This window comes from Coregonus clupeaformis, chromosome 34, assembly GCF_020615455.1.
Source record: "Coregonus clupeaformis isolate EN_2021a chromosome 34, ASM2061545v1, whole genome shotgun sequence".
Classification (NCBI taxonomy): Eukaryota; Metazoa; Chordata; class Actinopteri; order Salmoniformes; family Salmonidae; genus Coregonus; species Coregonus clupeaformis.
The window spans coordinates 42,663,355-42,687,365 of record NC_059225.1 but is presented as its reverse complement, the minus strand read 5'-3'; the positions used below and the strand labels follow the sequence as shown (position 1 = coordinate 42,687,365).

The window sequence follows — 24,011 nt, the reverse complement described above, 5'->3', positions numbered from 1 at the left end:
GACCCATTTTCAGTGCCCTGGCTGAGGGAAGGAGGTTCTCACCCAAGATTTGACGGTACATGGCCCCGTCCATCGTCCCTTTGATGCGGTGAAGTTGTCCTGTCCCCTTAGCAGAAAAACACCCCCAAAGCATAATGTTTCCACCTCCATGTTTGATGTTGGGGATGGTGTTATTGGGGTCATAGGCAGCATTCCTCCTCCTCCAAACACGGCGAGTTGAGTTGATGCCAAAGAGCTCGATTTTGGTCTCATCTGACCATAACACTGTCATCCAGTTCTCCTCTGAATCATTCAGATGTTCATTGGCAAACTTCAGACGGGCCTGTATATGTGCTATCTTGAGCAGGGGGACCTTGCGGGCGCTGCAGGATTTCAGTCCTTCACGGCGTAGTGTGTTACCAATTGTTTTCTTGGTGACTATGGTCCCAGCTGCCTTGAGACCATTGACAAGATCCTCCCGTGTAATTCTGGGCTGATTCCTCACCGTTCTCATGATCATTGCAACTCCACGAGGTGAGATCTTGCATGGAGCCCCAGGCCGAGGGAGATTGACAGTTATTTTGTGTTTCTTCCATTTGCGATATAATCGCACCAACTGTTGTCACCTTCTCACCAAGCTGCCTGCCGATGGTCTTGTAGCCCATTCCAGCCTTGTGTAGGTCTACAATCTTGTCCCTGATATCCTTGGAGAGCTCTTTGGTCTTGGCCATGGTGGAGAGTTTGGAATCTGATTGATTGATTGCTTCTGTGGACAGGTGTCTTTTATACAGATAACAAGCTGAGATTAGGAGCACTCCCTTTAAGAGTGTGCTCCTAATCTCAGCTCGTTACCTGTATAAAAGACACCTGGGAGCCAGAAATCTTTCTGATTGAGAGGGGGTCAAATACTTATTTCCCTCATTAAAATGCAAATCAATTTATAACATTTTTGATATGCGTTTTTCTGTTTTTTTGTTGTTGTTATTCTGTCTCTCACTGTTCAAATAAACCTACCATTAAAATGATAGACTGATCATTTCTTTGTCAGTGGGCAAATGTACAAAATCAGCAGGGGATCAAATACTTTTTTCCCTCACTGTATGTAATCACTAATTGTGATTGAAGAACAGGGCGGTCCATTCTATTGTATTGATCCATTCTAATTCTAATCTTACCCTATATCAATCCACCGAATCCAAGCAGTCTTATCAGTCTACTCTGGCCTACTTGGAGTTGGATACATAGTGAGAGCGTGCGTAGTTGTGAAAAGAGCCACATCGGGCAGCAGGTGAGGGAGTGACAGAGAATGTGGTGATGAGGCTTGTGGAACCTTACATTGGTAAGGGGAGAAATGTCACCATGTCCAATTTCTTCACTTCACTGTCATTGGCTGGCACCATGAACAAAGTGAGACTGGAGCTCACCGGCACAGCCGTTGTACTCCACAACAGTGCTGAAGAATGACAAGACCACTGGGACGCAACAAAGAGTGAACCGGAGACTATTATGCACTACAACCAAACAAAGGTATGTCAAAGTGTGTTAGGACAAGGGCAAGGAATAACAGCTAAATGAAATCCAACTGATGCCATTGTGTAAAGATGCACACAATGTAAGCATGAGCTGACAATAATTGACTATTTTTGACTGCTGTCATATCGACTTATATTCATTATAATGCATTTATTGCTTTTGTGCTGATCTTCACTATTTATCAGGGCCACTTGGCGCTTATAATGATGTTTAGGCTACTGATGTTTTCATCACTTGACCGTGTGTCTTGCTGACCGTGCGTCTTGCTGACCGTGCGTCTTGCTGACCGTGCGTCTTGCTGACCGTACGTCTTGGTGGTTGGGGTCTATATTTTATTTTGTCATTATAAAAATAAGCTGTTACCGTGTTCGAACACATATGCCTTCTGTTTCATAGTTGTAACAAAGGCACCCCACAAATAAAATGTATTGAACACTTGAATTGGTGTTTTTTGTTTTTACATATAGCCTACAATAACAAGCTAATGAAAATGCTATTGTGTTATTTGATTTTGTTATTTTATCGTATTTGGTTACCCAAGGCCATTATAAACACAACCAAATAATTTTTTTTGCGATAGCATATATGAAATGTATTAATTACACTGTTAGAATGTTTAGTGAAGAAGTTCTTTAAATCCTGTTGGTTCCTTTTGTAGAGTTCAAGGTCAGAGTTAATTTGAGGTTCAACTGTAATATAATGCTCCTAAGGGAGCTATTGCTACTCCCCTAGAGCCTTACAAAACATACCAATGTTCTACTAAAGCCCTGAGGTAATCCACCAAATCACTCAATGTTCTATAGATCTTTCTAGTGTTCTACCAAGATCACTCAATGTTCTATAGAATCTCCCAGTGTTCTACTGAACTTAAAATAGTTATATAATTCTCCTCAGAGTTCAAGAACTTTCCTGTGTTCTAGTGTTCTACCCATACCCCTCTCTCAGCCCAAATCAAAACCAAACCATATTGTCCTCCTGCCATCCTCCAACATTAGTCTGGTCTGTTTCTCATTAGAGCCCGGAGCCCAGGGTAACACATCTGCTCTGGTTATGAATGCTTATCAATGCTTATGAATGTTTATGAGCCCTTCACCTCGTCATAAAACACATAAATCCTCTGTGTTGTGGGCGTTGTATTCACTTAAAAACCCCTCTCTGCCTCCTCCTCTGAGAGGGACCTGAGTGGGGCTATACCCCGGCGGGATCTTAGCATGATTTATGGGGGAAACACTGGGTAACTGAAGCCTTGGTTTCCCTCTGATGGTGTTGCTGCCACATTTGTATGCTCTGAATGCTTCCCCCTGGTATGAAAAACTAGCCTGTCACCGGCACCAGAGAGGCGCATCCCAAACTCCCATCCCCCTGTAGAATTAGAGGGGAACAAGCCATTAACCACAGCCAAATCTTAGGGCGGAATTTGTCGTGATCTCTCTACAATATTTATTTCACCCAGGCTAATGAAAATGTATTAGATTTGGGTCTGCGAGTTGAAAGTTTCCTCCTCCCAGTTTAACTTGTGCTCATTGTCATTAATATTTTAGACCCTGGAGAGTGGAAGGAATAAGAGAGAAATGGCTTTTTTAGCAGTGATGTCATCATGTTAGGTGATATCAATGTGCTATGATAGTGTCCTGTGCTCCTGCAGTTTGACAAGGAGGTAGAATCAGTGCTGTATTTTTTAGTATGTAGCTACTAGCAGTGACTCACAGGAAGGCAGGCAGGCAGAGATTCCCTATTGTATTTGGCTGAATGCTTTGGCTTGACATAAGTAAACAATGGATTGTTGGTTTGATGCCGTGAAGGGAGACTGTGGTTTCATTTCAAGATGTCTTCTGACAGGTGTTTCACATTTCTGACGCATAAAGTTTTTCGAGGTTTTACTCCAACCCTAGCTGTATTCAATCAATGCTAGGCCTACGTGAGAGCTATTTCAGATATCATACAGGACAGCTATAGACAGATTAGATCAGAACATAACATAATATACACCACAGTAATTGCCCTAAAATGGCTTCATTCTCTACCATGTTTTGAAATCCCTGAGCCACAGTGGCACCAGATATTTTGAATACAGTACTTAGATGTAAAATAAGACATACTGCTAGCAGTTTCAGAAGAGGATTATTAGAATAGTATACTGTCTAGTATCAGTGTGTAGTGTTATGTTATTGTAACTACAGAGCAGGTATGTGCTGAGTAACAGGAAACAAACGCCCAGAGAAGAAACTGCCCTAACCACAGACCTAGAATCAGATTACCCTCTCTCCAATGCTTACCTTAGCTATTAGGGGATTGGACAATATCTGACCCTAGATCAGGGGTTATGGTAAACTTACTCCTAGTCCATAGCGCTAACTATTGACTCACTCCCTATCAGATTACAGTACAGTAGGGGCCCGACTCTAATCGCCCGGCAAACCGACAGGAATATTTGATTCGATTGGTCAAGGGTTAATGGGTTGGGCGCCATGGAGACAGGCGTGTTGAGGGTGATCTGTCTCTGTGTGTCTGGAGTTTGACGTATTGAGTGTGTGTATGTGTGTGTGTGTGTGTGTGTGTGTGTGTGTGAGTGTGTGTGTAATGTACCATGAGGGAATCCCTCTATCTCTGGGTTCAGGGGCAAGGTCAAGGCACTGACACCATGAGATGCATCCGTCTCAGATTCACTTTAGAAGGAGCTTGGATTCAGACAGGCATGCACACACACACAAGCACAATCCCCCCCGCCCACACACACACACACACACACAACCCTCCTCCTCACACACACCATGCACTGTATGCATTAGTTCCAGCTAGCTACGGTAATGGTTTAGTAAATGGAGTGTAAGGCATTTGGTTGAAAGCCCAGGTGGGACACTGTACTGCTGTGCCCTTGAGCTAGACTACAGCTATCTGGAGACGCACAGGATATAGGGTACATTAGGTCTCCTTGGAAGGCTTTTTAAAAACGTAATATTAATTCTACCAGGAGCTCCCCCTGGTTTGAACCTCTTTTCCGAGGGACTGTGAAACAGCACCAGGCAAGAAGCATTAGTTTTCATAAAATCACAATACAGAACCATACACACAAAGACAAGACAATATAGGCCTACATTATTTTTAAAAAATGTTGGGTCATTTAGCAGACACTCTTATCCAGAGCGACTTACAGGAGCAATTAGGGTTAAGTGCCTTGCTCAAGGGCACATCAACAGATTTTTCACCTAGTTGGCTCAGGGATTAGAACCAGCGACCTTTCGGTTCCTGGCACAACGCTCTTAACCACTAAGCTACCTGCTGCCCTACATCACTTTATTCCATACTGTGGCTATTGGCTAAACACATCTCTTTATCCACCCCTTTTTCTCTGGTCTCTTTTCCTCCTGTTTTATTGACTAACGTGTATCTTTCTCTACTCTGATTGGCAGATATGGAGCCGTGGATCCACAGGTTCCGGGCTGAGGGCACAGTGGATTACTCCCAGCTAACCTTTGACCCCAGCCAGAACGAACTGATAGTCGGAGCCAGGTAATATAATGTTGTTGTTTTCTCTCTCTCTCTCTCTCTCTCTCTCTCTCTCTCTCTCTCTCTCTCTCTCTCTCTCTCTCTCTCTCTCTCTCTCTCTCTCTCTCTCTCTCTCTCTCTCTCTCTCTCTCTCTCTCTCTCGCGCTAGCTCTCTTGCTCTTTCATGAGTGATGAAACTGATTGAGATTGAGTGCATCCTCACTTGCCACAGAGTAGAGCAGAGCAGAGTAGAGCAGTGATTTTCTAGCTGTTCCAGTTCAGCTCATTGTCTCTGTCAAGCACATCATCTTTAATTCAGCTGACTGTCTGTATTTCTCTGAAGTGTTCTCTGACCAGCTGAGATTGGGCTTAGATGAACTCTTACTAGAGTGTGTGTTTGTGTGTGTCTGTGTATGTGTGTGTCCCACGTATCCTACTTCTGCTAATGGCCTTGGTTGTCAATACAAGCATTTCTCTCTAGTTTAGCAGAAGGCTGAGGAGACAGAAAGCTGGAGGAGCAGGACCAACACATAGAAGAAGAGCTGGGGGAATAAACTAATGTACTGCAGATGGGATACAGGGAAATAGAGGAGTCGGAAAGACTTGCAGGGACTGACAGATAAGGAGAAGATGATCGAGTAAAAGTGGAGTGGTCAAAAGGAGAGTGCCTGTGTGAGATAGAGAGAGCGAGAGAGAGAGAGAGAGAGGGAGAGGGAGAGGGAGAGGGAGAGAGAGAGAGAGAGAGAGAGAGAGAGAGAGAGAGAGAGAGCGAGAGGGAGAGAGAGAGAGAGAGAGAGAGAGAGCGAGAGAGAGAGAGAGAGAGAGAGAGAGAGAGAGAGAGAGCGAGAGAGAGAGAGAGAGAGAGAGAGAGAGAGAGAGAGAGAGAGAGAGAGAGAGAGAGAGAGAGAGAGGGAGAGGGGAGAGAGAGAGAGAGAGAGAGAGAGAGAGAGAGAGAGAGAGAGAGCATGTACAACTGTGCCAGGTAGAGGTTTTGTGCAAGCCACTAATATAGGTTGAGAACTGTTCCAAGGTGAGTGTGATTGAATGTGGCCCTAAGGATCCTGGCTATATAAGACACAATAGGGGAGTAGAGCTCTTACCCTTTCCTTTCAAACACTAACCTGACTCAGGGGCTTAAAGGTGGTCCTGTCTCTACCTGCAATGGTCTGGCCTAGTCTGTCTTCTCTCTCTCTGGATGAGTGGGCTCAGTAAAAGGGATCTAGGAGAAGTGTCCAGGGCTTGGGGTTGACTTGGGACCAGGCCTCTCTGTAAATCTAAATGGGCTCAGTGACAGGGATCTAGAAGAAGTGTTTAAGGGGCTAGGGGTTGATTTGGTACTAGGCTTCTCTGTCTGGGTGAATGGGCTCTGAATACTATGTGTGTTGAATCAGTCTGACATGAAGTATACATGAGTCCAATTAGGCCCGTATTTTGGATCCAGTTGGTTTAATTCAAGATGTTTAACATTAGAGCAATCATATAATTGTCTTAGAACTTTTGGTGCCAACATGGCTCACATCAATGTCTAAAACTCAAATGCAGTTAGCCAGAGAGGGTAAGTCTGTGGCCTGATGGCCAGAGTGAAAGGACTCAGTGATAATGGCGGTAGAGAAGGAGAGGCAGATCGATGTAAATGTCAATATACTGTAAAGAGGGTCTTAGACCACAGCCTGCCCTGTGAGATAGCCACTCTTCAGAAGATGGATACGATTGTGTTTGTGTGTGTCCGTGCGTGTCTTCGTGTGTGCAACTATATGTGTGTTGCTATCGAATCATCTTATGTGGAGAGGTTTCAGCTGGTGAATAATATTACAGAATAGATGCATTACTCTGACAAGAGCTAGGAGTGTTGTTATACCTTGAACAAGTTTAACTGAAATAGAAAGATTGATTCTCTGACATTCAAGATTAATTCTCTGACATTCAAGTCCAAATGTATTTTAAATTAAACTGTTTTTATAATGAAACATTCATCTGCTGAAAATGTAATAAAGCTGTTATAATTAAGCAATACGTCATGAGAACCCGGGAATTATCGTGTGAATAACTCCAGAGACAAAGTCAATGGCCAACGAAACAGCTCTTAGGAGGGTGTTATTCACAATATTTCCCCATTTCGAGGGCCTTATTGCTTTTAAAGATTAACGACATGTTTTCATTAAAAACATTATTTTAATTAGTAGATTTGTTTTATTTCTTCCTTCCATCATACAATATAGTTTAGTCGTTAGTTCTGAGATTCTGAAGTTGCTAGCCAAATGGGGTGGTCGTCCATTCCAATGGCATGGACGTTCTAAGCAAAACATTTTGCTATGGAGGCTAGCTACTTATACTTTGCTAGCTAGCCAACTAAAGCTAACACACAATCTCATCAAGCAGCTGAAATGACAGCAAACTATGTGCATTTTCGTTTATTTTACCTTTGTTTTTATTGCAATTTCTTTGGATATATCCATTATAATTATCCTGATAAAATGAATTCGCCTGGCCCAGAGAAGCTGTCAGTTTCGTCACGTTCATATGCATGGCACGGTGGAGATCGACAAAAAAACCTGCAACGTTGTTCCACAGGTCGGAAAGGCAGACAGCAAGGTTTACACAAACTCCAACTGTTGCAAACCAAATGCTAGGCAAGTAGCATGGGGAAAATATTGTCTCAACGCTTTTTTCCAGGGGAGATTAAGTTTATAAATTGCCTGGCTGGGCTGTGGGATAGTGTATGCACATTGATACATCTAATGGAACTGTTAACAGGCATTACCCAGGGATTGTGGTGAATAACTCCCTGCTATCAACCAATCAGCATCCAAGATCCAAACAACCAATTTTAAAATGATGATTCTATGATGCAATAATGCTGACTTTACAAAACAATAGTGAGACATTGATAGTCAATATATAGACTACTCACTGTCATGTTTTGTAAAAAGTTTCCAAATAAACCGTTTTCCTAGTTGGCTTACAATGGAAAATTCACCAATCAAAAGACCTCGAGCCAGGGATAGGCTATAGGTGTTAATTAAAGTGAAGTTTCACCGTTGGGCTTAAGGTTTCTTTCACCGTGGTTTGCACACACACACACACACACACACTCACACAGACACACACACACACACACCGCCTCATGGGGCCTATGCTCTTTTCAGATTAGAGTATATTTTTCTTCAGACCGAGAGAGAAAGATGTACCTTTGAAAGTCTTTATAATCAGACAGAGAGAGAGAAATGTACCTGTGAAAGTCTTTATAATCAGAAAGAGACAGAGAGATGTACCTGTGAAAGTCTTTATAATCAGACAGAGAGAGAGATGTACCTGTGAAAGTCTTTATAATCAGACAGAGAGATGTGCCTGTGAAAGTCTTTATAATCAGAGAGAGAGATGTGCCTGTGAAAGTCTATATAATCAGAGAGAGAGAGAGAGAGAGAGAGAGAGATGTACCTGTGAAACACAGTTTCCTTTAACCGTTAATAGCCGGCTTTTGGCCCAACAAAAAATGGAAAAGCCGATAAATAAAATTGATGCCGGCCAATTGTCGGGGAGAAGAAGAAAAAATCCCATCGCGAAATAATGCTTTTGAAACTTTTAATTGATGTAAATACCAGTTTCGCTGGTCATCCTTATCAGTTTATAGGTTCATTTGCATAATTTATTGGAATTAAATTGGTGCGTGTGTACAGTATATTTGTTATATACACAATTTTACAATAATTATATTTTGTTTGTTTTAGTCCTGTACTTCCTCTACCCTCAACCTCTCCCATCTATTTCTGATGTCCATCCAGTTTGGTTTCTATTTGCCATATATTTTTAACTGTGCTGTTTCACAAAAGTTCTGAACCTATATACATTCTACAGACACAGTATATTTTACATTTGTTATCTTGTTGTTATTACTCCCACCCTTCAGCTCCATTCAACTCCTCCCATCTATCTCTTAACACCATCCATATTGGATTTCTATTTGCCATATATTTTTCAACTGTGCTGTGATGCTTCACAAAAGTTCTGAACCTTTCTATTCTCATAGTTTCTACAGATTGTAAATTAAAGATAAACATTTTTGCTAAAAGTATTATTATATTATTGATCGATTAACTAGGATTTTTCAAATCTATCTGCAGGGTTAGCTCCAGGTAAATATTGCAATCCTTTAGCCATTCCTGTGTCCAAAAACAAGCTACAAATGGACAGTACCAAAATAAATGATCTAATGACTCTGTCTCTTCGCAGCAAAGTCTGCAGAGCTGGGAAGATTATATCCCCCATACATAAAACATTCTATTGGTTGCAAGAATTTTGTATAATAATTTAAATTGAACAATTCTAAGTTTTGAATCCGGCGTCAGTTCATAAACCATGTGCCATGGAATCGGTACATCGAAAATTCCCAACTATTTTGCAATCTATATGGCATAGCTGTCAATTTTTTTGTCCTTAAATGAAACTGGTATATTTTTTTATTTATCACAATTTTCTTTAACCAATTTTGGTCTTTAATGCAGGGCCAGCAGACAAGTTCCTTACTTTTTCTTCCTTCCACTTGCCTCTTCCATTTTTGCGGTAATGCTGCAATTAGTTGGTTGTAATTTTGGGTAGAGCAGACATTTCCATATATTTTTGTTAGCTGTATGTGTGACATAACTCCACCAGTCCTATTTATGAAATCATTTACAATGATTATACATTTTTATATACCTTTTTTGTATGTTTTCTTTTAATAATATAAAATAAATGTTTTTTTTATCAATTAGTATATTTGAGTTTAACCACAATATTTGTTGTATTATTTGTTCTGTCTTTTCTGGTGGATTAAACTGAAATTGCAACCAACTTTCTATGGCTTGTTTTAAAAATAACAATATTTTGGAGATTATTTCGTTTTCAAATAACCAAAAGTGAGAGGTTGTAATCTGAATAAAGGGAAAAAGGTCATTCTTGAACATGGGGTGAGACATTCTTACTAATTTTCTAGAGAACCAGTTCAGATTTAAGTATAACTTTTGTATGACTGGCACCTTTAGTGAGAGGTATAATGCTTTAATATTTAATTATATACTTAATTGTTTGAAACCTGAATGTTTTACTACATAATATGAGGCATTTCTTAACTTGCTTCAAAGTAGCCTAGACAAAATCAGACCCTGTCCGTGGAGGAAATGATTTGTTATTAACTTTCTTTCATTGTCCAATAGCAAAAGGCACACAATCCTTGTCATAACAGCAATCCATGCTAGTTGTTGCATATTAGATCTTCCCTTTTTCAAAATTGCTAACGGATATTTTCATCTTTGTCACATGAAACCGCTCGCATGTGCAGTGCGCTTTTGACAATGTTTTCCAGCTAATTTCATTATGGAAAGAATATTTGCGCGTACCCTACTGCCTTGTGCACCTTGCTACTCTTATAATGTGAACTAATAATAGTTTATTAACATTTTAAGCTAAACGTTCTGATCTGTTGCATCAGACTCATTGTTTTTTAATGTAGCCGAGGCCTATTGATGGTATGAATTTGGGATCTATCGTCCCACAACTGTCCCATAGTTTGTTTGGAATATACTATTTCTTTCTCATCAAGCTGACTTATAGAATAGGTATTTTTTCACAAAATTAGTGAACTAGGCCTTTATTACTCCTGTATTAGCGGAGACAAATACTCATCAGCAGAGTGGAGAAAAATACTCCTCAAACCTCCCATTCAGTTGGATGAAGTTACCCGTAAAATAATATCTAATGTCAGTTTTGCACTTTCTCAACCAATGGTTAAGGTTAGGATTTGTAAAGGGCAAGCTGATCCTGCATTTGTGTCTACGGGAAAGTTCTGCCCAGACAAGGGCATATCACTGGGATCGTTTTAGATGGGAGAGTTGACATAAAGTATGTTATCTTGCAATCTATATTCAGTTCAGTTTTGACTGGATTTCTATTCAACAAAGATATACCTTGTTTTGGAATGCTATAGCAGTAAAGTAGTTGTAATGAATAGGCAGGTTTTTATTACGCCTTCGCAGAAGGCCGGAATCGTGGTCGCAGGCAATGGTCATACACAGGTAGGCAAACAGGCAGGTGAATCAAAAACTAGGACTGAAGACTATAACAGGTTCACACAAACGAGCTAGGAAAAGGCTTAGTAGAGTCAAAATGAACAATACCTCACAGGGCACAAACAGAAAGAACTGAACTAAATAAGGAGCTGATGAGACCAGGTGAGTAACTAACACAGGTGAAATCAATGAACAAAAATGAAAGACAGGGCTACGTTCAAGAACACAAGGTGAACTAAGAAAATAACTACAGAACCTTACAGTAGTCTAATCAAGTGTTCCTGTATGTGGTTAAATCTGAACAGGCTTTTAGAGAGGCCCAGACACAAGTGTGCTACATCAAAGGTTTGATAAGGGAGAGAAAATGACCAAAATGAGGATAAAATAACCCAGAGATATCTTTGGACATCTCTTACCAGAAATGCTCTCCTGTCCACTTTCCTTTTTTCAGGTTTTGTCCTTTTAGAGAAGATTATACCTTCATCTCTCCTCCCTCTTTTGTTTCTTTCAGAAACCACCTCTTCAGACTCAATCTGGAGGACCTTTCGTTGATCCAGGTGAGTCTTTACCAGCTTTACCATTATTCCCCCTCTATTTTACTCTCTATCTCTCTATCACTCCCTCTTTCTCCCTCTCAATCCCCTTCCTATTTATATCCCTCTCAGTCACTCTTCTATTCATCTCTCTCCCTCTTCTACACTTCTCTCTTTTCTCATACTCTCTATTTTTTTTCTCGTATTCTCTCTGTCTTTGCTCCTCTCCCTTCATTTCTGCTCCCTCCCTCCATCCCTGCCTCCCTCTCCCACCCCCTCCTTACTCTCTGTTCCCCTTCTTGATGTAGCATATTAATGTCTGACTCACTGTCAGTTTGTTGGACCACGGTGTCATGTATAAGATGTGCTGTCTGTCTTGTCTTTGTGTGTAACACAGTTATGCAGTAATTATCGTAACACTTACTGGGACAGCCCAGCTGTCAGGCCCTTAAAAAATAGTTACAAACAAGACACAAGGCTTGTCATAGCATGCCATGGTAGCTACAGTAATGAAAACCCAGGGAACATTTCAAATAGTTGAATAGTTTCACACTGTTATAGGCCTATGCATCATGACAACATCATTATGCTAAGTGCTGCTAAATGAAGGCAGGATCATTCTTATTTTGTCAGGAGATCCTATGGGCTTGGATTGCACCATGGGCTACATGCAGTTGTCTACCAGAGGAGTGAGATTGGAGAGGCCTATCTAGGCTAAGTCCACCAGCCACAGTAGTCAGTGTTAACTGTAGTATTCTCTTCAGTCAGTGTTAATGCCCCATCTGTCTAACTGTAGTATTCTCTTCAGTCAGTGTTAATGCCCCATCTGTCTAACTGTAGTCTTCTCTTCAGTCAGTGTTAATGCCCCATCTGTCTAACTGTAGTCTTCTCTTCAGTCAGTGTTAATGCCCCATCTGTCTAACTGTAGTCTTCTCTTCAGTCAGTGTTAATGCCCCATCTGTCTAACTGTAGTCTTCTCTTCAGTCTGTGTTAATGTCCCATCTGTCTAACTGTAGTCTTCTCTTCAGTCTGTGTTAATGCCCCATCTTTCTAACTGTAGTCTTCTCTTCAGTCTGTGTTAATGTCCCATCTGTCTAACTGTAGTCTTCTCTTCAGTCAGTGTTAATGCCCCATCTGTCTAACTGTAGTCTTCTCTTCAGTCAGTGTTAATGCCCCATCTGTCTAACTGTAGTCTTCTCTTCAGTCAGTGTTAATGCCCCATCTGTCTAACTGTAGTCTTCTCTTCAGTCAGTGTTAATGCCCCCATCTGTCTAACTGTAGTCTTCTCTTCAGTCTGTGTTAATGCCCCATCTGTCTAACTGTAGTCTTCTCTTCAGTCTGTGTTAATGCCCCATCTGTCTAACTGTAGTCTTCTCTTCAGTCTGTGTTAATGCCCCATCTGTCTAACTGTAGTCTTCTCTTCAGTCAGTGTTAATGCCCCATCTGTCTAACTGTAGTCTTCTCTTCAGTCTGTGTTAATGTCCCATCTGTCTAACTGTAGTCTTCTCTTCAGTCAGTGTTAATGCCCCATCTGTCTAACTGTAGTCTTCTCTTCAGTCAGTGTTAATGCCCCATCTGTCTAACTGTAGTCTTCTCTTCAGTCAGTGTTAATGCCCCAGCTTTCTAACTGTAGTCTTCTCTTCAGTAAGTGTTCACCCCCTATACGTGTATGTCTACCCCAGCTCCTAAAACCACGTGTGACATTCCTGTGGTTTCTGTGGTCCCGACACAGTCTGTTCTGCTGCATGTCATTAGTATTTTTTACAGTTTGCTAAGTGATTTACACCTTGTGTTCTGCCTGCTAGAGGAAGAAGCACATTCTCTATCTCTTCTTAGTTAAGACTGGCAGCACAAAACCAAATCAATTGAATCAAGCTAATTGATTGTTATTTTTTAATATGATCTTCTCTTCTAAAATGTAGAATCTTTGAACCTGTATTGGGAGCTTGTCTTTTTGTCAACCTTTGATGTTGAAAGCAATAGCATGTGTTTGAGCAGTGAAATGTGATATTTCTAAACATACTGTACAGTATAGTTGTAGCTCTCTCCTCTCCCTCCCTTCCTCCCTTCATCTCACAATAGCATAGTAGCCATTACCCCAGCATGCTCCCTCCCTTCTCCTTGATTTCCATGGCTGAAGGCTGTATGTGTGTACTTGCTCCCTGTGGAGCTAAGAATCTTGTAGCCAAGTGAGTAACCAGGCAAACATTGACCCGTTAGGGGTTTATCTGGATCCCTTCCTGGGGGAAAACAGCAGGCTCCTTTGATGCTCTGGACAGAGGCTAGACACTGGCTGTTTACACCCTCAAAGAACAGGGTAGAATAGAGTGAATTGGGGGGATAACAAAATACATGAAGAAGAAGACGATATAGAGGAAAAAGAGATGGGAGATAGGAGACCGTTATAGACAGAGATGAGAGAAAGAAAGTGAGAAAGTGAGACAGAGAGACAAGAAAAGAGAGATACCCCCCATAGAGAAAGGCAGAGATCCATGGGGAGTCACTCTTTTGTTGGCGCTCACTGGGACAGGGCTGGTTATTAAAGATGCTTCATGCCATCCCTTCTTCTCTCATCCTCCCCCATCCCTTCATCCAGCCCTCTTACCCTTTATCTCATCCCTCACTCCACTACCACTACTGAATCAGTGTAGATTCCTCCAGCCCCTATCAACCCTCCTTCGCTCCAGGCAGGCCCCATCTCCAGAGAGAGAAAGCCTTGGTAATCTGGACCACGGGCCAACTGCCAATTTAAACTGACCCTGAGACTAGAGGCTGCTTTTCATCTGACTGGAACAGGGTTTTAAATTGGAGAGTTAAGGAGCTACCTATCTAAACCCCCCAAGGCTCAGCTGAAGTGGTCGGAGTGCTATTGTGAAATTTGGTACTGCTTTGGTTGCTACCCTCCTCTCATTTCTTCTTGTACTTTTCCTCTCCCCCTGTCCTCTTCTCCTCTTTCCCGCTCTCCTCTATTTTCGTCTCCTCCTCATTTACTCTCTTCTGCTTTCTCCCTCAGCTCCACTACTCTTTTACCCCTCCTCTCTTTTTCATTTCCCCTCTCCTCTCCTCTCTTTAATAGATACAATTATATTAATTGCGGTGAGATTTGCATCCTTGGCATGTCTTATATTCTTTCTGTGTTAGGTTTGATTATGAAATAAGTCTCCCCTGCCGGTGCCTCTCAGCTCATATTAAGAGCATTACAGATTGATCAAGTTGATTTGTGATGGGAATATTGTTTATGAAACCGCAATGCGGGGACTACAGATTAACATTTGCTATCTAGCTAAATCTGGTGCAATGGCATGTTGTACATGGTCCCTTACAAATAAACAAATAAATAATAAATTCCAACAAAGAAAGCACTACCAGAATACTCACAGGTTTTGTTGATTTTATTTGTCTACATTGATGTTGAAAAAATAAAGTAGTCTGCTGTGGCAAATGACCTACAAACTACAGTCTCATGTGTCTTGATGAAGCTTAGTGCTGATAGCTATGCCATGCATGATTTTCTTTTATACAAGAAGAGATGGGGTAGAATTACCATTTGATATTTAATCAATGCTCAAACTTAATCCTTTATGTACAAAGAAAAAGTATGTATGAGCTCGTCAAAACAAGCAAGGTCATTCTTCAATGTATGAACGAAAAATAAACCAGACCTCTAGAAATGTTTTCCGCTGTTATTGATTCAAATCTCTCTAATTTTCCCGCAAACTAACCCTCATCACTTAAAATGAAACCTGGAGCCTCTTGGCAGTGTTGTGTTGTTTGGAGTTTTAGAGAGTGGTGGCAGTTGGTGTGCTGCTAGCCAGCTAAATGCCTTCTGTCTATCCTGTGGTACTGCAGATATAGAGTTCACCCAGGAGATCGATACTAGCTGAGGCCTGCTATCATAATCTCACTGGCCTCTGTTACCTCAGCAAAACACTCTTCTTCCCTCCCTCCTCCTCTCCCCCTCTCTCTTCTGACTCTCTGCCAGTAATGGACAATAAAGTAAAGGTTTTAGAAAAGCATAAGGGAGAGAAGAAGTGAAGTCCTCTGCTCTGAGAAGAAGGGATAAAATTGGAGATGAAGAGAGAGAGAGAGAGAGCGAGAGAGAGAGCGAGAGAGAGATAACTATTTGCAATTTCTGTGTGTCTTTGATTGCATTCCCCATGGATTATCTCTTCAATTGGGGCTATGAACAGGAAGGGTACAGACGACTCAGGCGAGAGAGTGAACACAATGATTTGAAGTGAAACGTTTCTGAAAAGTTTCTGATTGCCATGAGATGGAGTGTTTACAACACAAACACACATTCAGAATCTGGTTTATATAGAATCTGGCAGCAGGTAAAGTAGGCCTACTCTGCAATGACTAGCATGTGTAGTGTGAACAGCCCCTACATCTATACCCCACCCCTTACCCCCTTCTACCCACTCCTTACCCCCTAGCCTTACCCCCTACTCCCTCACTGTCCTACCCTCACCCCTTGCCAACCGCAGTCAGCAGAGTCAGCCTTGGCACCACTGTGCCATACTTCCATGAGCCTTTGCACCCTGTACACACTGCACAGTAGCTGCTGTGGTGTGGACCGAGTGGTTCATTGATTAATCACCTGCTCTCTATCAGCATTGTGTTCACATCCCATTGTGTTGCCCACGTTGATGGATGATCACCTGTGTTCTAGACCTCAGTGTTCCTTCCTTCCTGTTTCTCTCTCTCTCTCTCTCTCTCTCTCTCTCTCTCTCTCTCTCTCTCTCTCTCTCTCTCTCTCTCTCTCTCTCTCTCTCTCTCTCTCTCTCTCTCTCTCTCTCTCTCTCTCTCCCTCTGTTTTATTGTTAATAGAATGGCCTTCAGAGAGAGTAAAAACATGATGTTTTAAATCCATCATAAGTAGGCTATTTCCTCTGACACAGAAAATCTAAATTGGAACACAAAGGCAGTCTAGTTTTTCAGAAAGACAGTGTTGTGGATCGAAGCATTAGACAATTATTACTGTACGAGTGCTGTAGTGGTGGTAGCATTGTTCACATTCAATGAGGAGTGCAGTGTGGAGTGCAGTAGGTGAAATAAATAGCAGATATACATGTATTTATCCAAGCCTTCCTCTTCTATTCATGGGACCATTTATGCATTCATGGTACAAATATGCCATGAAATCTATTTTTTAAATGTTTGCTATAATGAAGTCATCTAGTTCCCAGTGTATTTCAGCAGCTTCTCTCTTCTCATCACGCTTTCTGTCTGAGAGACAATTACCCCTGCTTAGTAAGTGCTAACGGAACACCTCCACTAGCTCCAACAGCACAGCTTATTCAAATTGGCCAAGTCGGAATAACTCCTCCATTTAAATGCATGGAATAATACGGAGGACTGAGTCAGTGGAATGGGGGTACAGAATAGAGATACACAGCACATTCAATGATAACTTGGACTGGTCCATTAAAGGGTCTGAGAGGGGTGATGGGGTTGGGAAAATAATGGTTTGACCCTGGATGATAGTGTCTAATTGCCTAAACTAAACTGCCCTGTCTACTCTGTCTACACTGAACACCTTCATATTTGATGTCATACATTATGGTGAGTTAGAATGTTTGTCAGTCAATTAAAACATACCTGATTAAGATTTTAAATACCCTACCTACATGTTGACTGACAGCTCTGCTCTGACGACTGTAACTATCTGGGACTGTAGTGAAACAGACACAGATTTTAATATGACTTCAGGGCCAATTTCCCACCAGAACCTTTCAGCGGCTTACATCAGCCAGACATCAGTCAGAATTCTAAACGTCGCAACAACAAAAAAACGGTCTAAAGACATTTAGAATATATACAGATGTCTCTGCTCTCTGTCTCTCCTCATAATGTCCTAGTCTTATGAAGGAGTCCCAAGACAGTATCTACTCTAGACCTAAAGTGTGGCTCTCTTTATGCAAAATATATGCTATCATGTCTGGGTGTCTGGGGAGAAGAACAGTGTTTTGGATTCTCTGTCTGTCTCCCTCCCTCTCTCTCTTTCTCTACCCACTCTCTGTCCTTTTTCTCTCTTTCCATTTCTCTTCTTTGCTGTCCCTTTTCTCTCCCTGCCTGTCCCTGTTCCGTCTTTTTCTATGTTCTGTCCCCCCACCCTCTCTCTCTCTCTCTCTCTCTCTCTCTCTCTCTCTCTCTCTCTCTCTCTCTCTCTCTCTCTCTCTCTCTCTCTCTCTCTCTCTCTCTCTCTCTCTCTCTCTCTCTCTCCGATCTCTTTTTCTGCCACCCCTCTGTTTCTCTCCCCCTCTACTCTCTCTCAGTCTCTCCTCTGACCACGCTCTCTCTGTCTCTCCCTAACACCCACCTTAGGGTAACAATGGCCCCTTAGTAGTAAAGACACACACATAGTCTCAGCACAAAGGCTCATCTCTTGGTTACCAAACAGTACTGATGACAGTGTAGTAAAGAGAGAGGGTGGGCAGAGAGAACATGCATATCTCCAGATTCAAATCACTTTAAGTCCCAAACACTGAATGCCTGCATGTGATTATGCCCTATAGCTGCTTTCAGACCAGTATATACTTCTGAAAAGCAGCGTTTCTTTCTAACTAAAAACATCTTTGTATCAGAGTCCCAAAGTTGAGAGCTGATAATTATAATAAATGTCAGCACCCTAGAGATTATATTTCACTTTGAGAGCTTTTTTGTCTTCAGAGGTTAAATAATAGCGTAGTAATGGGTGTTTAATGTTTTAAGATGTTGGTTCTAGACTTTGCATCGTTGCACGGCTACATATTCTGGCCCATTTGATGTCTTGGCACTGAGGTACTGGAGTGTGAGAGGTGGTAAATGATGCCAATATATTACTGGTTTTAGGAAAGATGGATAATATTCACTTCATATTTTATTATAGTAGCCGGAATAGGTATGAGTAATGAATCTCTTCTGAATTGTTCTTTTCATATTTGATTATGATACATTTCAATGAGTAATGATTTGGTTTATTGAATCTGTTAGTGCCCACAAAGCTCTTTCGTAATATTATTGATTATGTTACCACATCATTACTATCTAATACACAGACTGACCAGAGAATGTTTGTGTTTGAGTTAGCCCACATTTTTTGGTATTTACCCTGTAATTTCTGAGAGCACGTACTGCACACACATAGCCTAGTCATAGTGACAGCCAGTGCTGTGCATGCTGGGTTGGCATGCTGAGCTGCTAGTGCTGATGTGTGGTTTGTGTCAGAGGAGCACTGGCCCTAAAATAGCTAGCTTTGGCCTGGAATGTAATCTGGCATCCTGACAGATACAGAGAGAGCTAGGTGGTGGCCACACGTGTGCACGCACACACGCGCACACACAATCCACCACCTTCTGCCCCCTCCACTTTGTGCTGGGCCTCTCTCCTATTTTCTTTCTCCTTCTCATCCCCCCTTCTCCCGCCTCCTGTTTCCACTTGAACCTGCCAGGTGTGTGTGTAATAATAATAATGATCATTATTTGGTGGGTGCTTATGTTTGTCCTGTTACACACAAGTGTTTTTTTTGCATATGCCAACTCCCCTTGAGACACCCTCAGGGAGTGGGGTCACGGCCAGGGTCACCATTGTACAGCACCCTTGGTGAAATTAGCACAGGGGCACAGGGTGATTTTTTCACCTTGCCGGCTCTGGTATTTGAACCAGGAACCTTTCGGTTACTGGCCCAATGTGCTAACCTCTGGACGGTGGAGTTAATGCTTACTCATAAAAACCACTGAGGAGAGTTTCAGGGCACTGCTCCTCTCTGAAGAGGAAATTAAAGAAATTTTCTGCTGAGGGGTTTCAACTTATCCTCTCTTTCTGTCTGCACGATATACACTACTGGTCAAAAGTTTTAGAACACCTACTCATTCAAGGGTCTTTCTTTATTTTTACTATTTTCTACATTGTAGAATAATAGTGAAGACATCAAAACTATGAAATAACACATATGGAATCATGTAGTAACCAAAAAAGTGTTGAACAAATCCAAATATGTTTTATATTTTTGATTCTTCAAATAGCCACCCTTTGCCATGATGACAGCTTTGCACACTCTTGGCATTCTCTCAACCAGCTTCACCTGGAATGCTTTTCCAAAAGTCTTGAAGGAGTTCCCACATATGCTGAGCACTTGTTGGCTGCTTTTCCTTCACTCTGCGGTCCGACTCATCCCAAAACATCTCAATTTGGTTGAGGTCGGGTGATTGTGGAGGCCAGGTCATCTGATGCAGCACTCCATCACACTCCTTCTTGGTAAAATAGCACTTGCACAGCCTGGAGGTGTGTTGGGTCATTGTCCTGTTGAAAAACAAATGATAGTCCTACTAAGCCCAAACCAGATGGGATGGCGTATCGCTGCAGAATGCTGTGTTAGCCATGCTGGTTAAGTGTGCCTTGAATTCTAAATAAATCACAGAGTGTCACCAGCAAAGCACCCCCACACCATAACATCTCCTCCTCCATGCTTTACGGTGGGAAATGCACATGCGGAGATCATCCGTTCACCCACACCGCATCTCACAAAGACACGGCAGTTGGAACCAAAAATCTTAAATTTGGACTCCAGACCAAAGTACACATTTCCACCGGTCTAATGTCCATTGCTCGTGTTTCTTGGCCCAAGCAAGTCTCTTCTTCTTATTGGTGTCCTTTAGAAGTGGTTTCTTTGCAGCAATTCGACCATGAAGGCCTGATTCACACAATCTCCTCTGAACAGTTGATGTTGAGATGTGTCTACCTTGTCACAACACAGCTGATTGGCTCAAACACTTTAAGAAGGAAATACATTTGGTATAGTTTAACAGGTTCTTAATGTTAAAGGGGGTTTCAACTTATTAGGCTACTTTCCCCTTGTTTCATCCTGATACAAAGTTGAAATATAGAGTACATTTCAGATGTAAACATGATTTATTTGATATCCTACAAAAAAATTATCCATACAGTATAAAGTTCCCTCAAGTAGTTTACCATATTGTAAAAATAGAAACTGCTCTCCATGACTTACCTGGCTAAATGAAAGGTTGGGGAAGGTGGTCTAGAGTTACAATGAGACATACAATTACAATGGAATTATAGCTAGCTAGTGGTTCATAAACTTACGGAGTGGTACATTAAGTTACAGTGGTACATTAAGTTACAGTGGTACAGTAATTATTACAGAAACTTTCCATTCACTCCCTAATCTCTGGAGTGGCGATAATGGCTGTTCTCCTCCTCCGTCCCTCCATTGTCTCACTGGTTTGACGCCAGCAGTAATTACATTCCATTACTACAGTACCTTTATCAATGAAAACCCCCTGGAGGACCAGAAGCGAAATTACAGTGGAGGAATCAGAGTGTATTGAATTATCCCCCTTAGAGGATAGGCCTGGGTTTTATCTCCTAATTCCTCTCTGCTAGTAAAATTGTGAAAAGCAGCTCACCATTTCCTCCCATGTAAATCACATTGACATTCAGCTCTGTGCTCGCTCCCTCATGTCTAAGTATCCTTCATTTTCTCCCCTGACGTAAATCACATTGTCATCCGTCTCTGTGCTCGCTCCCTCGTGTGTGGAGTGGGCCCTAGTGGGTGGGCACGTAAATTGGATTCAGTGTTCGTATTTAACGTGCACTGATACACCGATACGATGCGGTCTGCTGTGTAGGATGTATTCATTCAACCTCTGTGTGGGTCGATGAACCACAGCCATATACATGAATGGGAAAGGGGAAGGGAAAGGGGTTGGTTGTAGTGGTTAATACTATACCACCTGGTCAAACAAACTCAAGACCTTACTGGAGGAAATAGTCTACACCGTATTTAAAACAATGTGATGTGGTATTCCTGCCTACAGAAAACGGCTATTATAGAATGTTCTCATTGTTCAATATTAAACTGCTGTCTCCTGCTCAAGTGTCAGTTTATTGAGTGTTTCTAAAAGCTGTTTTATTGTGGGTTTACAATGTTGTTAATGAACAATTCATCGTTTCTTGCCCAATGTTTTTAATGTTCTCTTCGTTTAATGCCTATTTATGTGTTTCCATTGTGCCATCCTGTTTCAGTGTGTGTTTCTAATGCAGTTTAACACCAGTATATTGTGTTTCTAATGTTATTTTTGTGTTGACAGGAGGCGGAGTGGCACTGTGATGAGTTCACTAAAGGAGCCTGCTTCAGTCGGGGCAAGTCAGAGGTGAGGCCTTTAACACACCAATCCCAACATGAAACAAACCCACTCATAACTCAGACTTAACTTAGACTTAACTCAAACTGGAGAAAATCCCTCATGGACAACAATGTGTGATTTATGTCTGAAGTAGGATTTAGTGGGTTTAGTACACACCTTTTCATTTAAACTGACTATACACAGACACTGTTTTCCTTTCTTCTGTTTGTTTGTTTGTTTGTGTGTGTGTGTGTGTGTGTGTGTGTGTGTGTGTGTGTGTGTGTGTGTGTGTGTGTGTGTGTGTGTGTGTGTGTGTGTGTGTGTGTGTGTGTGTGTGTGTGTGTGTGTGTGTGTGTGTGTGTGTGTGTGTGAACAATGTATATAAATGTCACTCCACAATAATACAAAATACAGGTTTTTGAAACCACATCGTGGACCGCTCAAATTGAGTTGAGACACTAAACACAATCACGGTCAAATATGATACATTACATAATCTACACACATGTATGCATAATTATTTTATATTATTAAATACAGTGGATGAAAGGACAACTAGGTACTTTAAAATAAATGTCTCCATTGGAGGATTAGATGCCAGGCTTTGGCTCACACATTTACATGGCTCAGACATTTACATGGCTCAGACATTTTTCTTAATAACATTTCCCATAGTTGATTATTTTCATCAAGACATTTTTCATTTTGGCTGGACAGCTGACCAAAAAGATCATCCCTAGTGTTGTTGTATAGCCCACAGTAAGTATAATCTCTAATGTTGCTGTATAACCCAGAGTAAACGTCATCTCTAATGTTGCTGTATAACCCACAGTAAAGATAATTGCTAATGTTGTTGTATAACCCACAGTAAAGATCATCTCTAATGTTGTTGTACAACCCACAGTAAAGCAAGGCATGAACTTCTGTTTCAATGGAACTATCGTTACAAAAAGGACATACACGTTTATCTGACTGCATGGCCAGGCACGACTCCAACACCATCATTAAGTTTGCCGATGACACAACAGTGGTAGGCCTGATCACCGACAACGATGAGACAGCCTATAGGGAGGAGGTCAGAGACCTGGCCGTGTGGTGCCAGGATAACAACCTCTCCCTCAACGTGACCAAGACAAAGGAGATGATTGTGGACTACAGGAAAAAAAAGAGGACTGAGCATGCCCCCATTCTCATCGACGGGGCTGTAGTGGAACAGGTTGAGAGCTTCAAGTTCCTTGGTGTCCACATCACCAACAAACTATCATGGTCCAAACACACCAAGACAGTCGTGAAGAGGGCACGACAAAGCCTATTCCCCCTCAGGAGACTGAAAAGATTTGGCATGGGTCCTCAGATCCTCAAAAAGTTATACAGCTGCACCATCGAGAGCATCCTGACTGGTTGCATCACTGCCTGGTATGGCAACTGCTCGGCCTCCGACCGCAAGGCACTACAGAGGGTAGTGCGTACGGCCCAGTACATCACTGGGGCCAAGCTTCCTGCCATCCAGGACCTCTATACCAGGCGGTGTCAGAGGAAGGCCCACAAAATTGTCAAAGACTCCAGCCACCCTAGTCATAGACTGTTCTCTCTGCTACCGCACGGCAAGCGGTACCGGAGCGCCAAGTCTAGGTCCAAAAGGCTTCTCAACAGCTTCTACCCCCAAGCCATAAGACTCCTGAACAGCTAATCATGGCTACCCGGACTATTTGCACTGCCACCCCACCCTACCCCATATTTTTACGCTGCTGCTACTCTGTGAATTATTTATGCATAGTTACATTAACTCTACCCACATGTACATATTACCTCAACTACCTCAACTAGCCGGTGCCCCCGCACATTGACTCTGCACCGGTACCCCCCTGTATATAGCTTCCCTACTGTTATTTTATTTTACTTCTGCTCTTTTTTTCTCAACACTTTTTTGTTGTTGTTGTTTTTATTAAAAAAGAAATGCATTGTTGGTTAAGGGCTGTAAGTAAGCATTTCACGGTAATGTTTACACCTGTTGTATTCGGCGCATGTGGCAAATAAAATTTGATTTGATTTGATTTTGATCTAGGGGAGTGTTTGTGTATCGACCAGTCTCAATAGCGAGAGGGGCCACTCCAAATCAGCATTTTGTAAAAGAGCTTTGATATTGCTTGGATAAAACAGTACGCTTATTGGGTTCTGTCCCAAACGAGCATTTAAAAAGGCAGTAGGTTTGCAGTTTGTTACTTTCAGGTTTGGGTAACTCTTTCTATGAAGCCCATATGCAGAATGCATTATACAGCATTAGACATGCACTAATAATGCAATATAAG

At 41.9% G+C, this 24,011-nt stretch overlaps 1 protein-coding gene across 2 annotated transcripts in view; it reads left to right on the top strand.

Annotated features, from left to right (window-relative positions):
• LOC121550072 (semaphorin-5A) overlaps window positions 1–24,011 on the top strand; it is a 203,419-nt gene that overhangs the window by 58,879 nt on the left and 120,529 nt on the right. For both annotated transcript variants that reach the window (XM_041862193.2, XM_041862190.2), the window contains exons 3-5: window positions 4,923–5,022; window positions 11,554–11,599; window positions 21,667–21,729. In XM_041862193.2, the coding sequence (XP_041718127.1) occupies window positions 4,923–5,022; window positions 11,554–11,599; window positions 21,667–21,729 (209 nt within the window). The remainder of the gene's footprint in view (window positions 1–4,922; window positions 5,023–11,553; window positions 11,600–21,666; window positions 21,730–24,011) is intronic.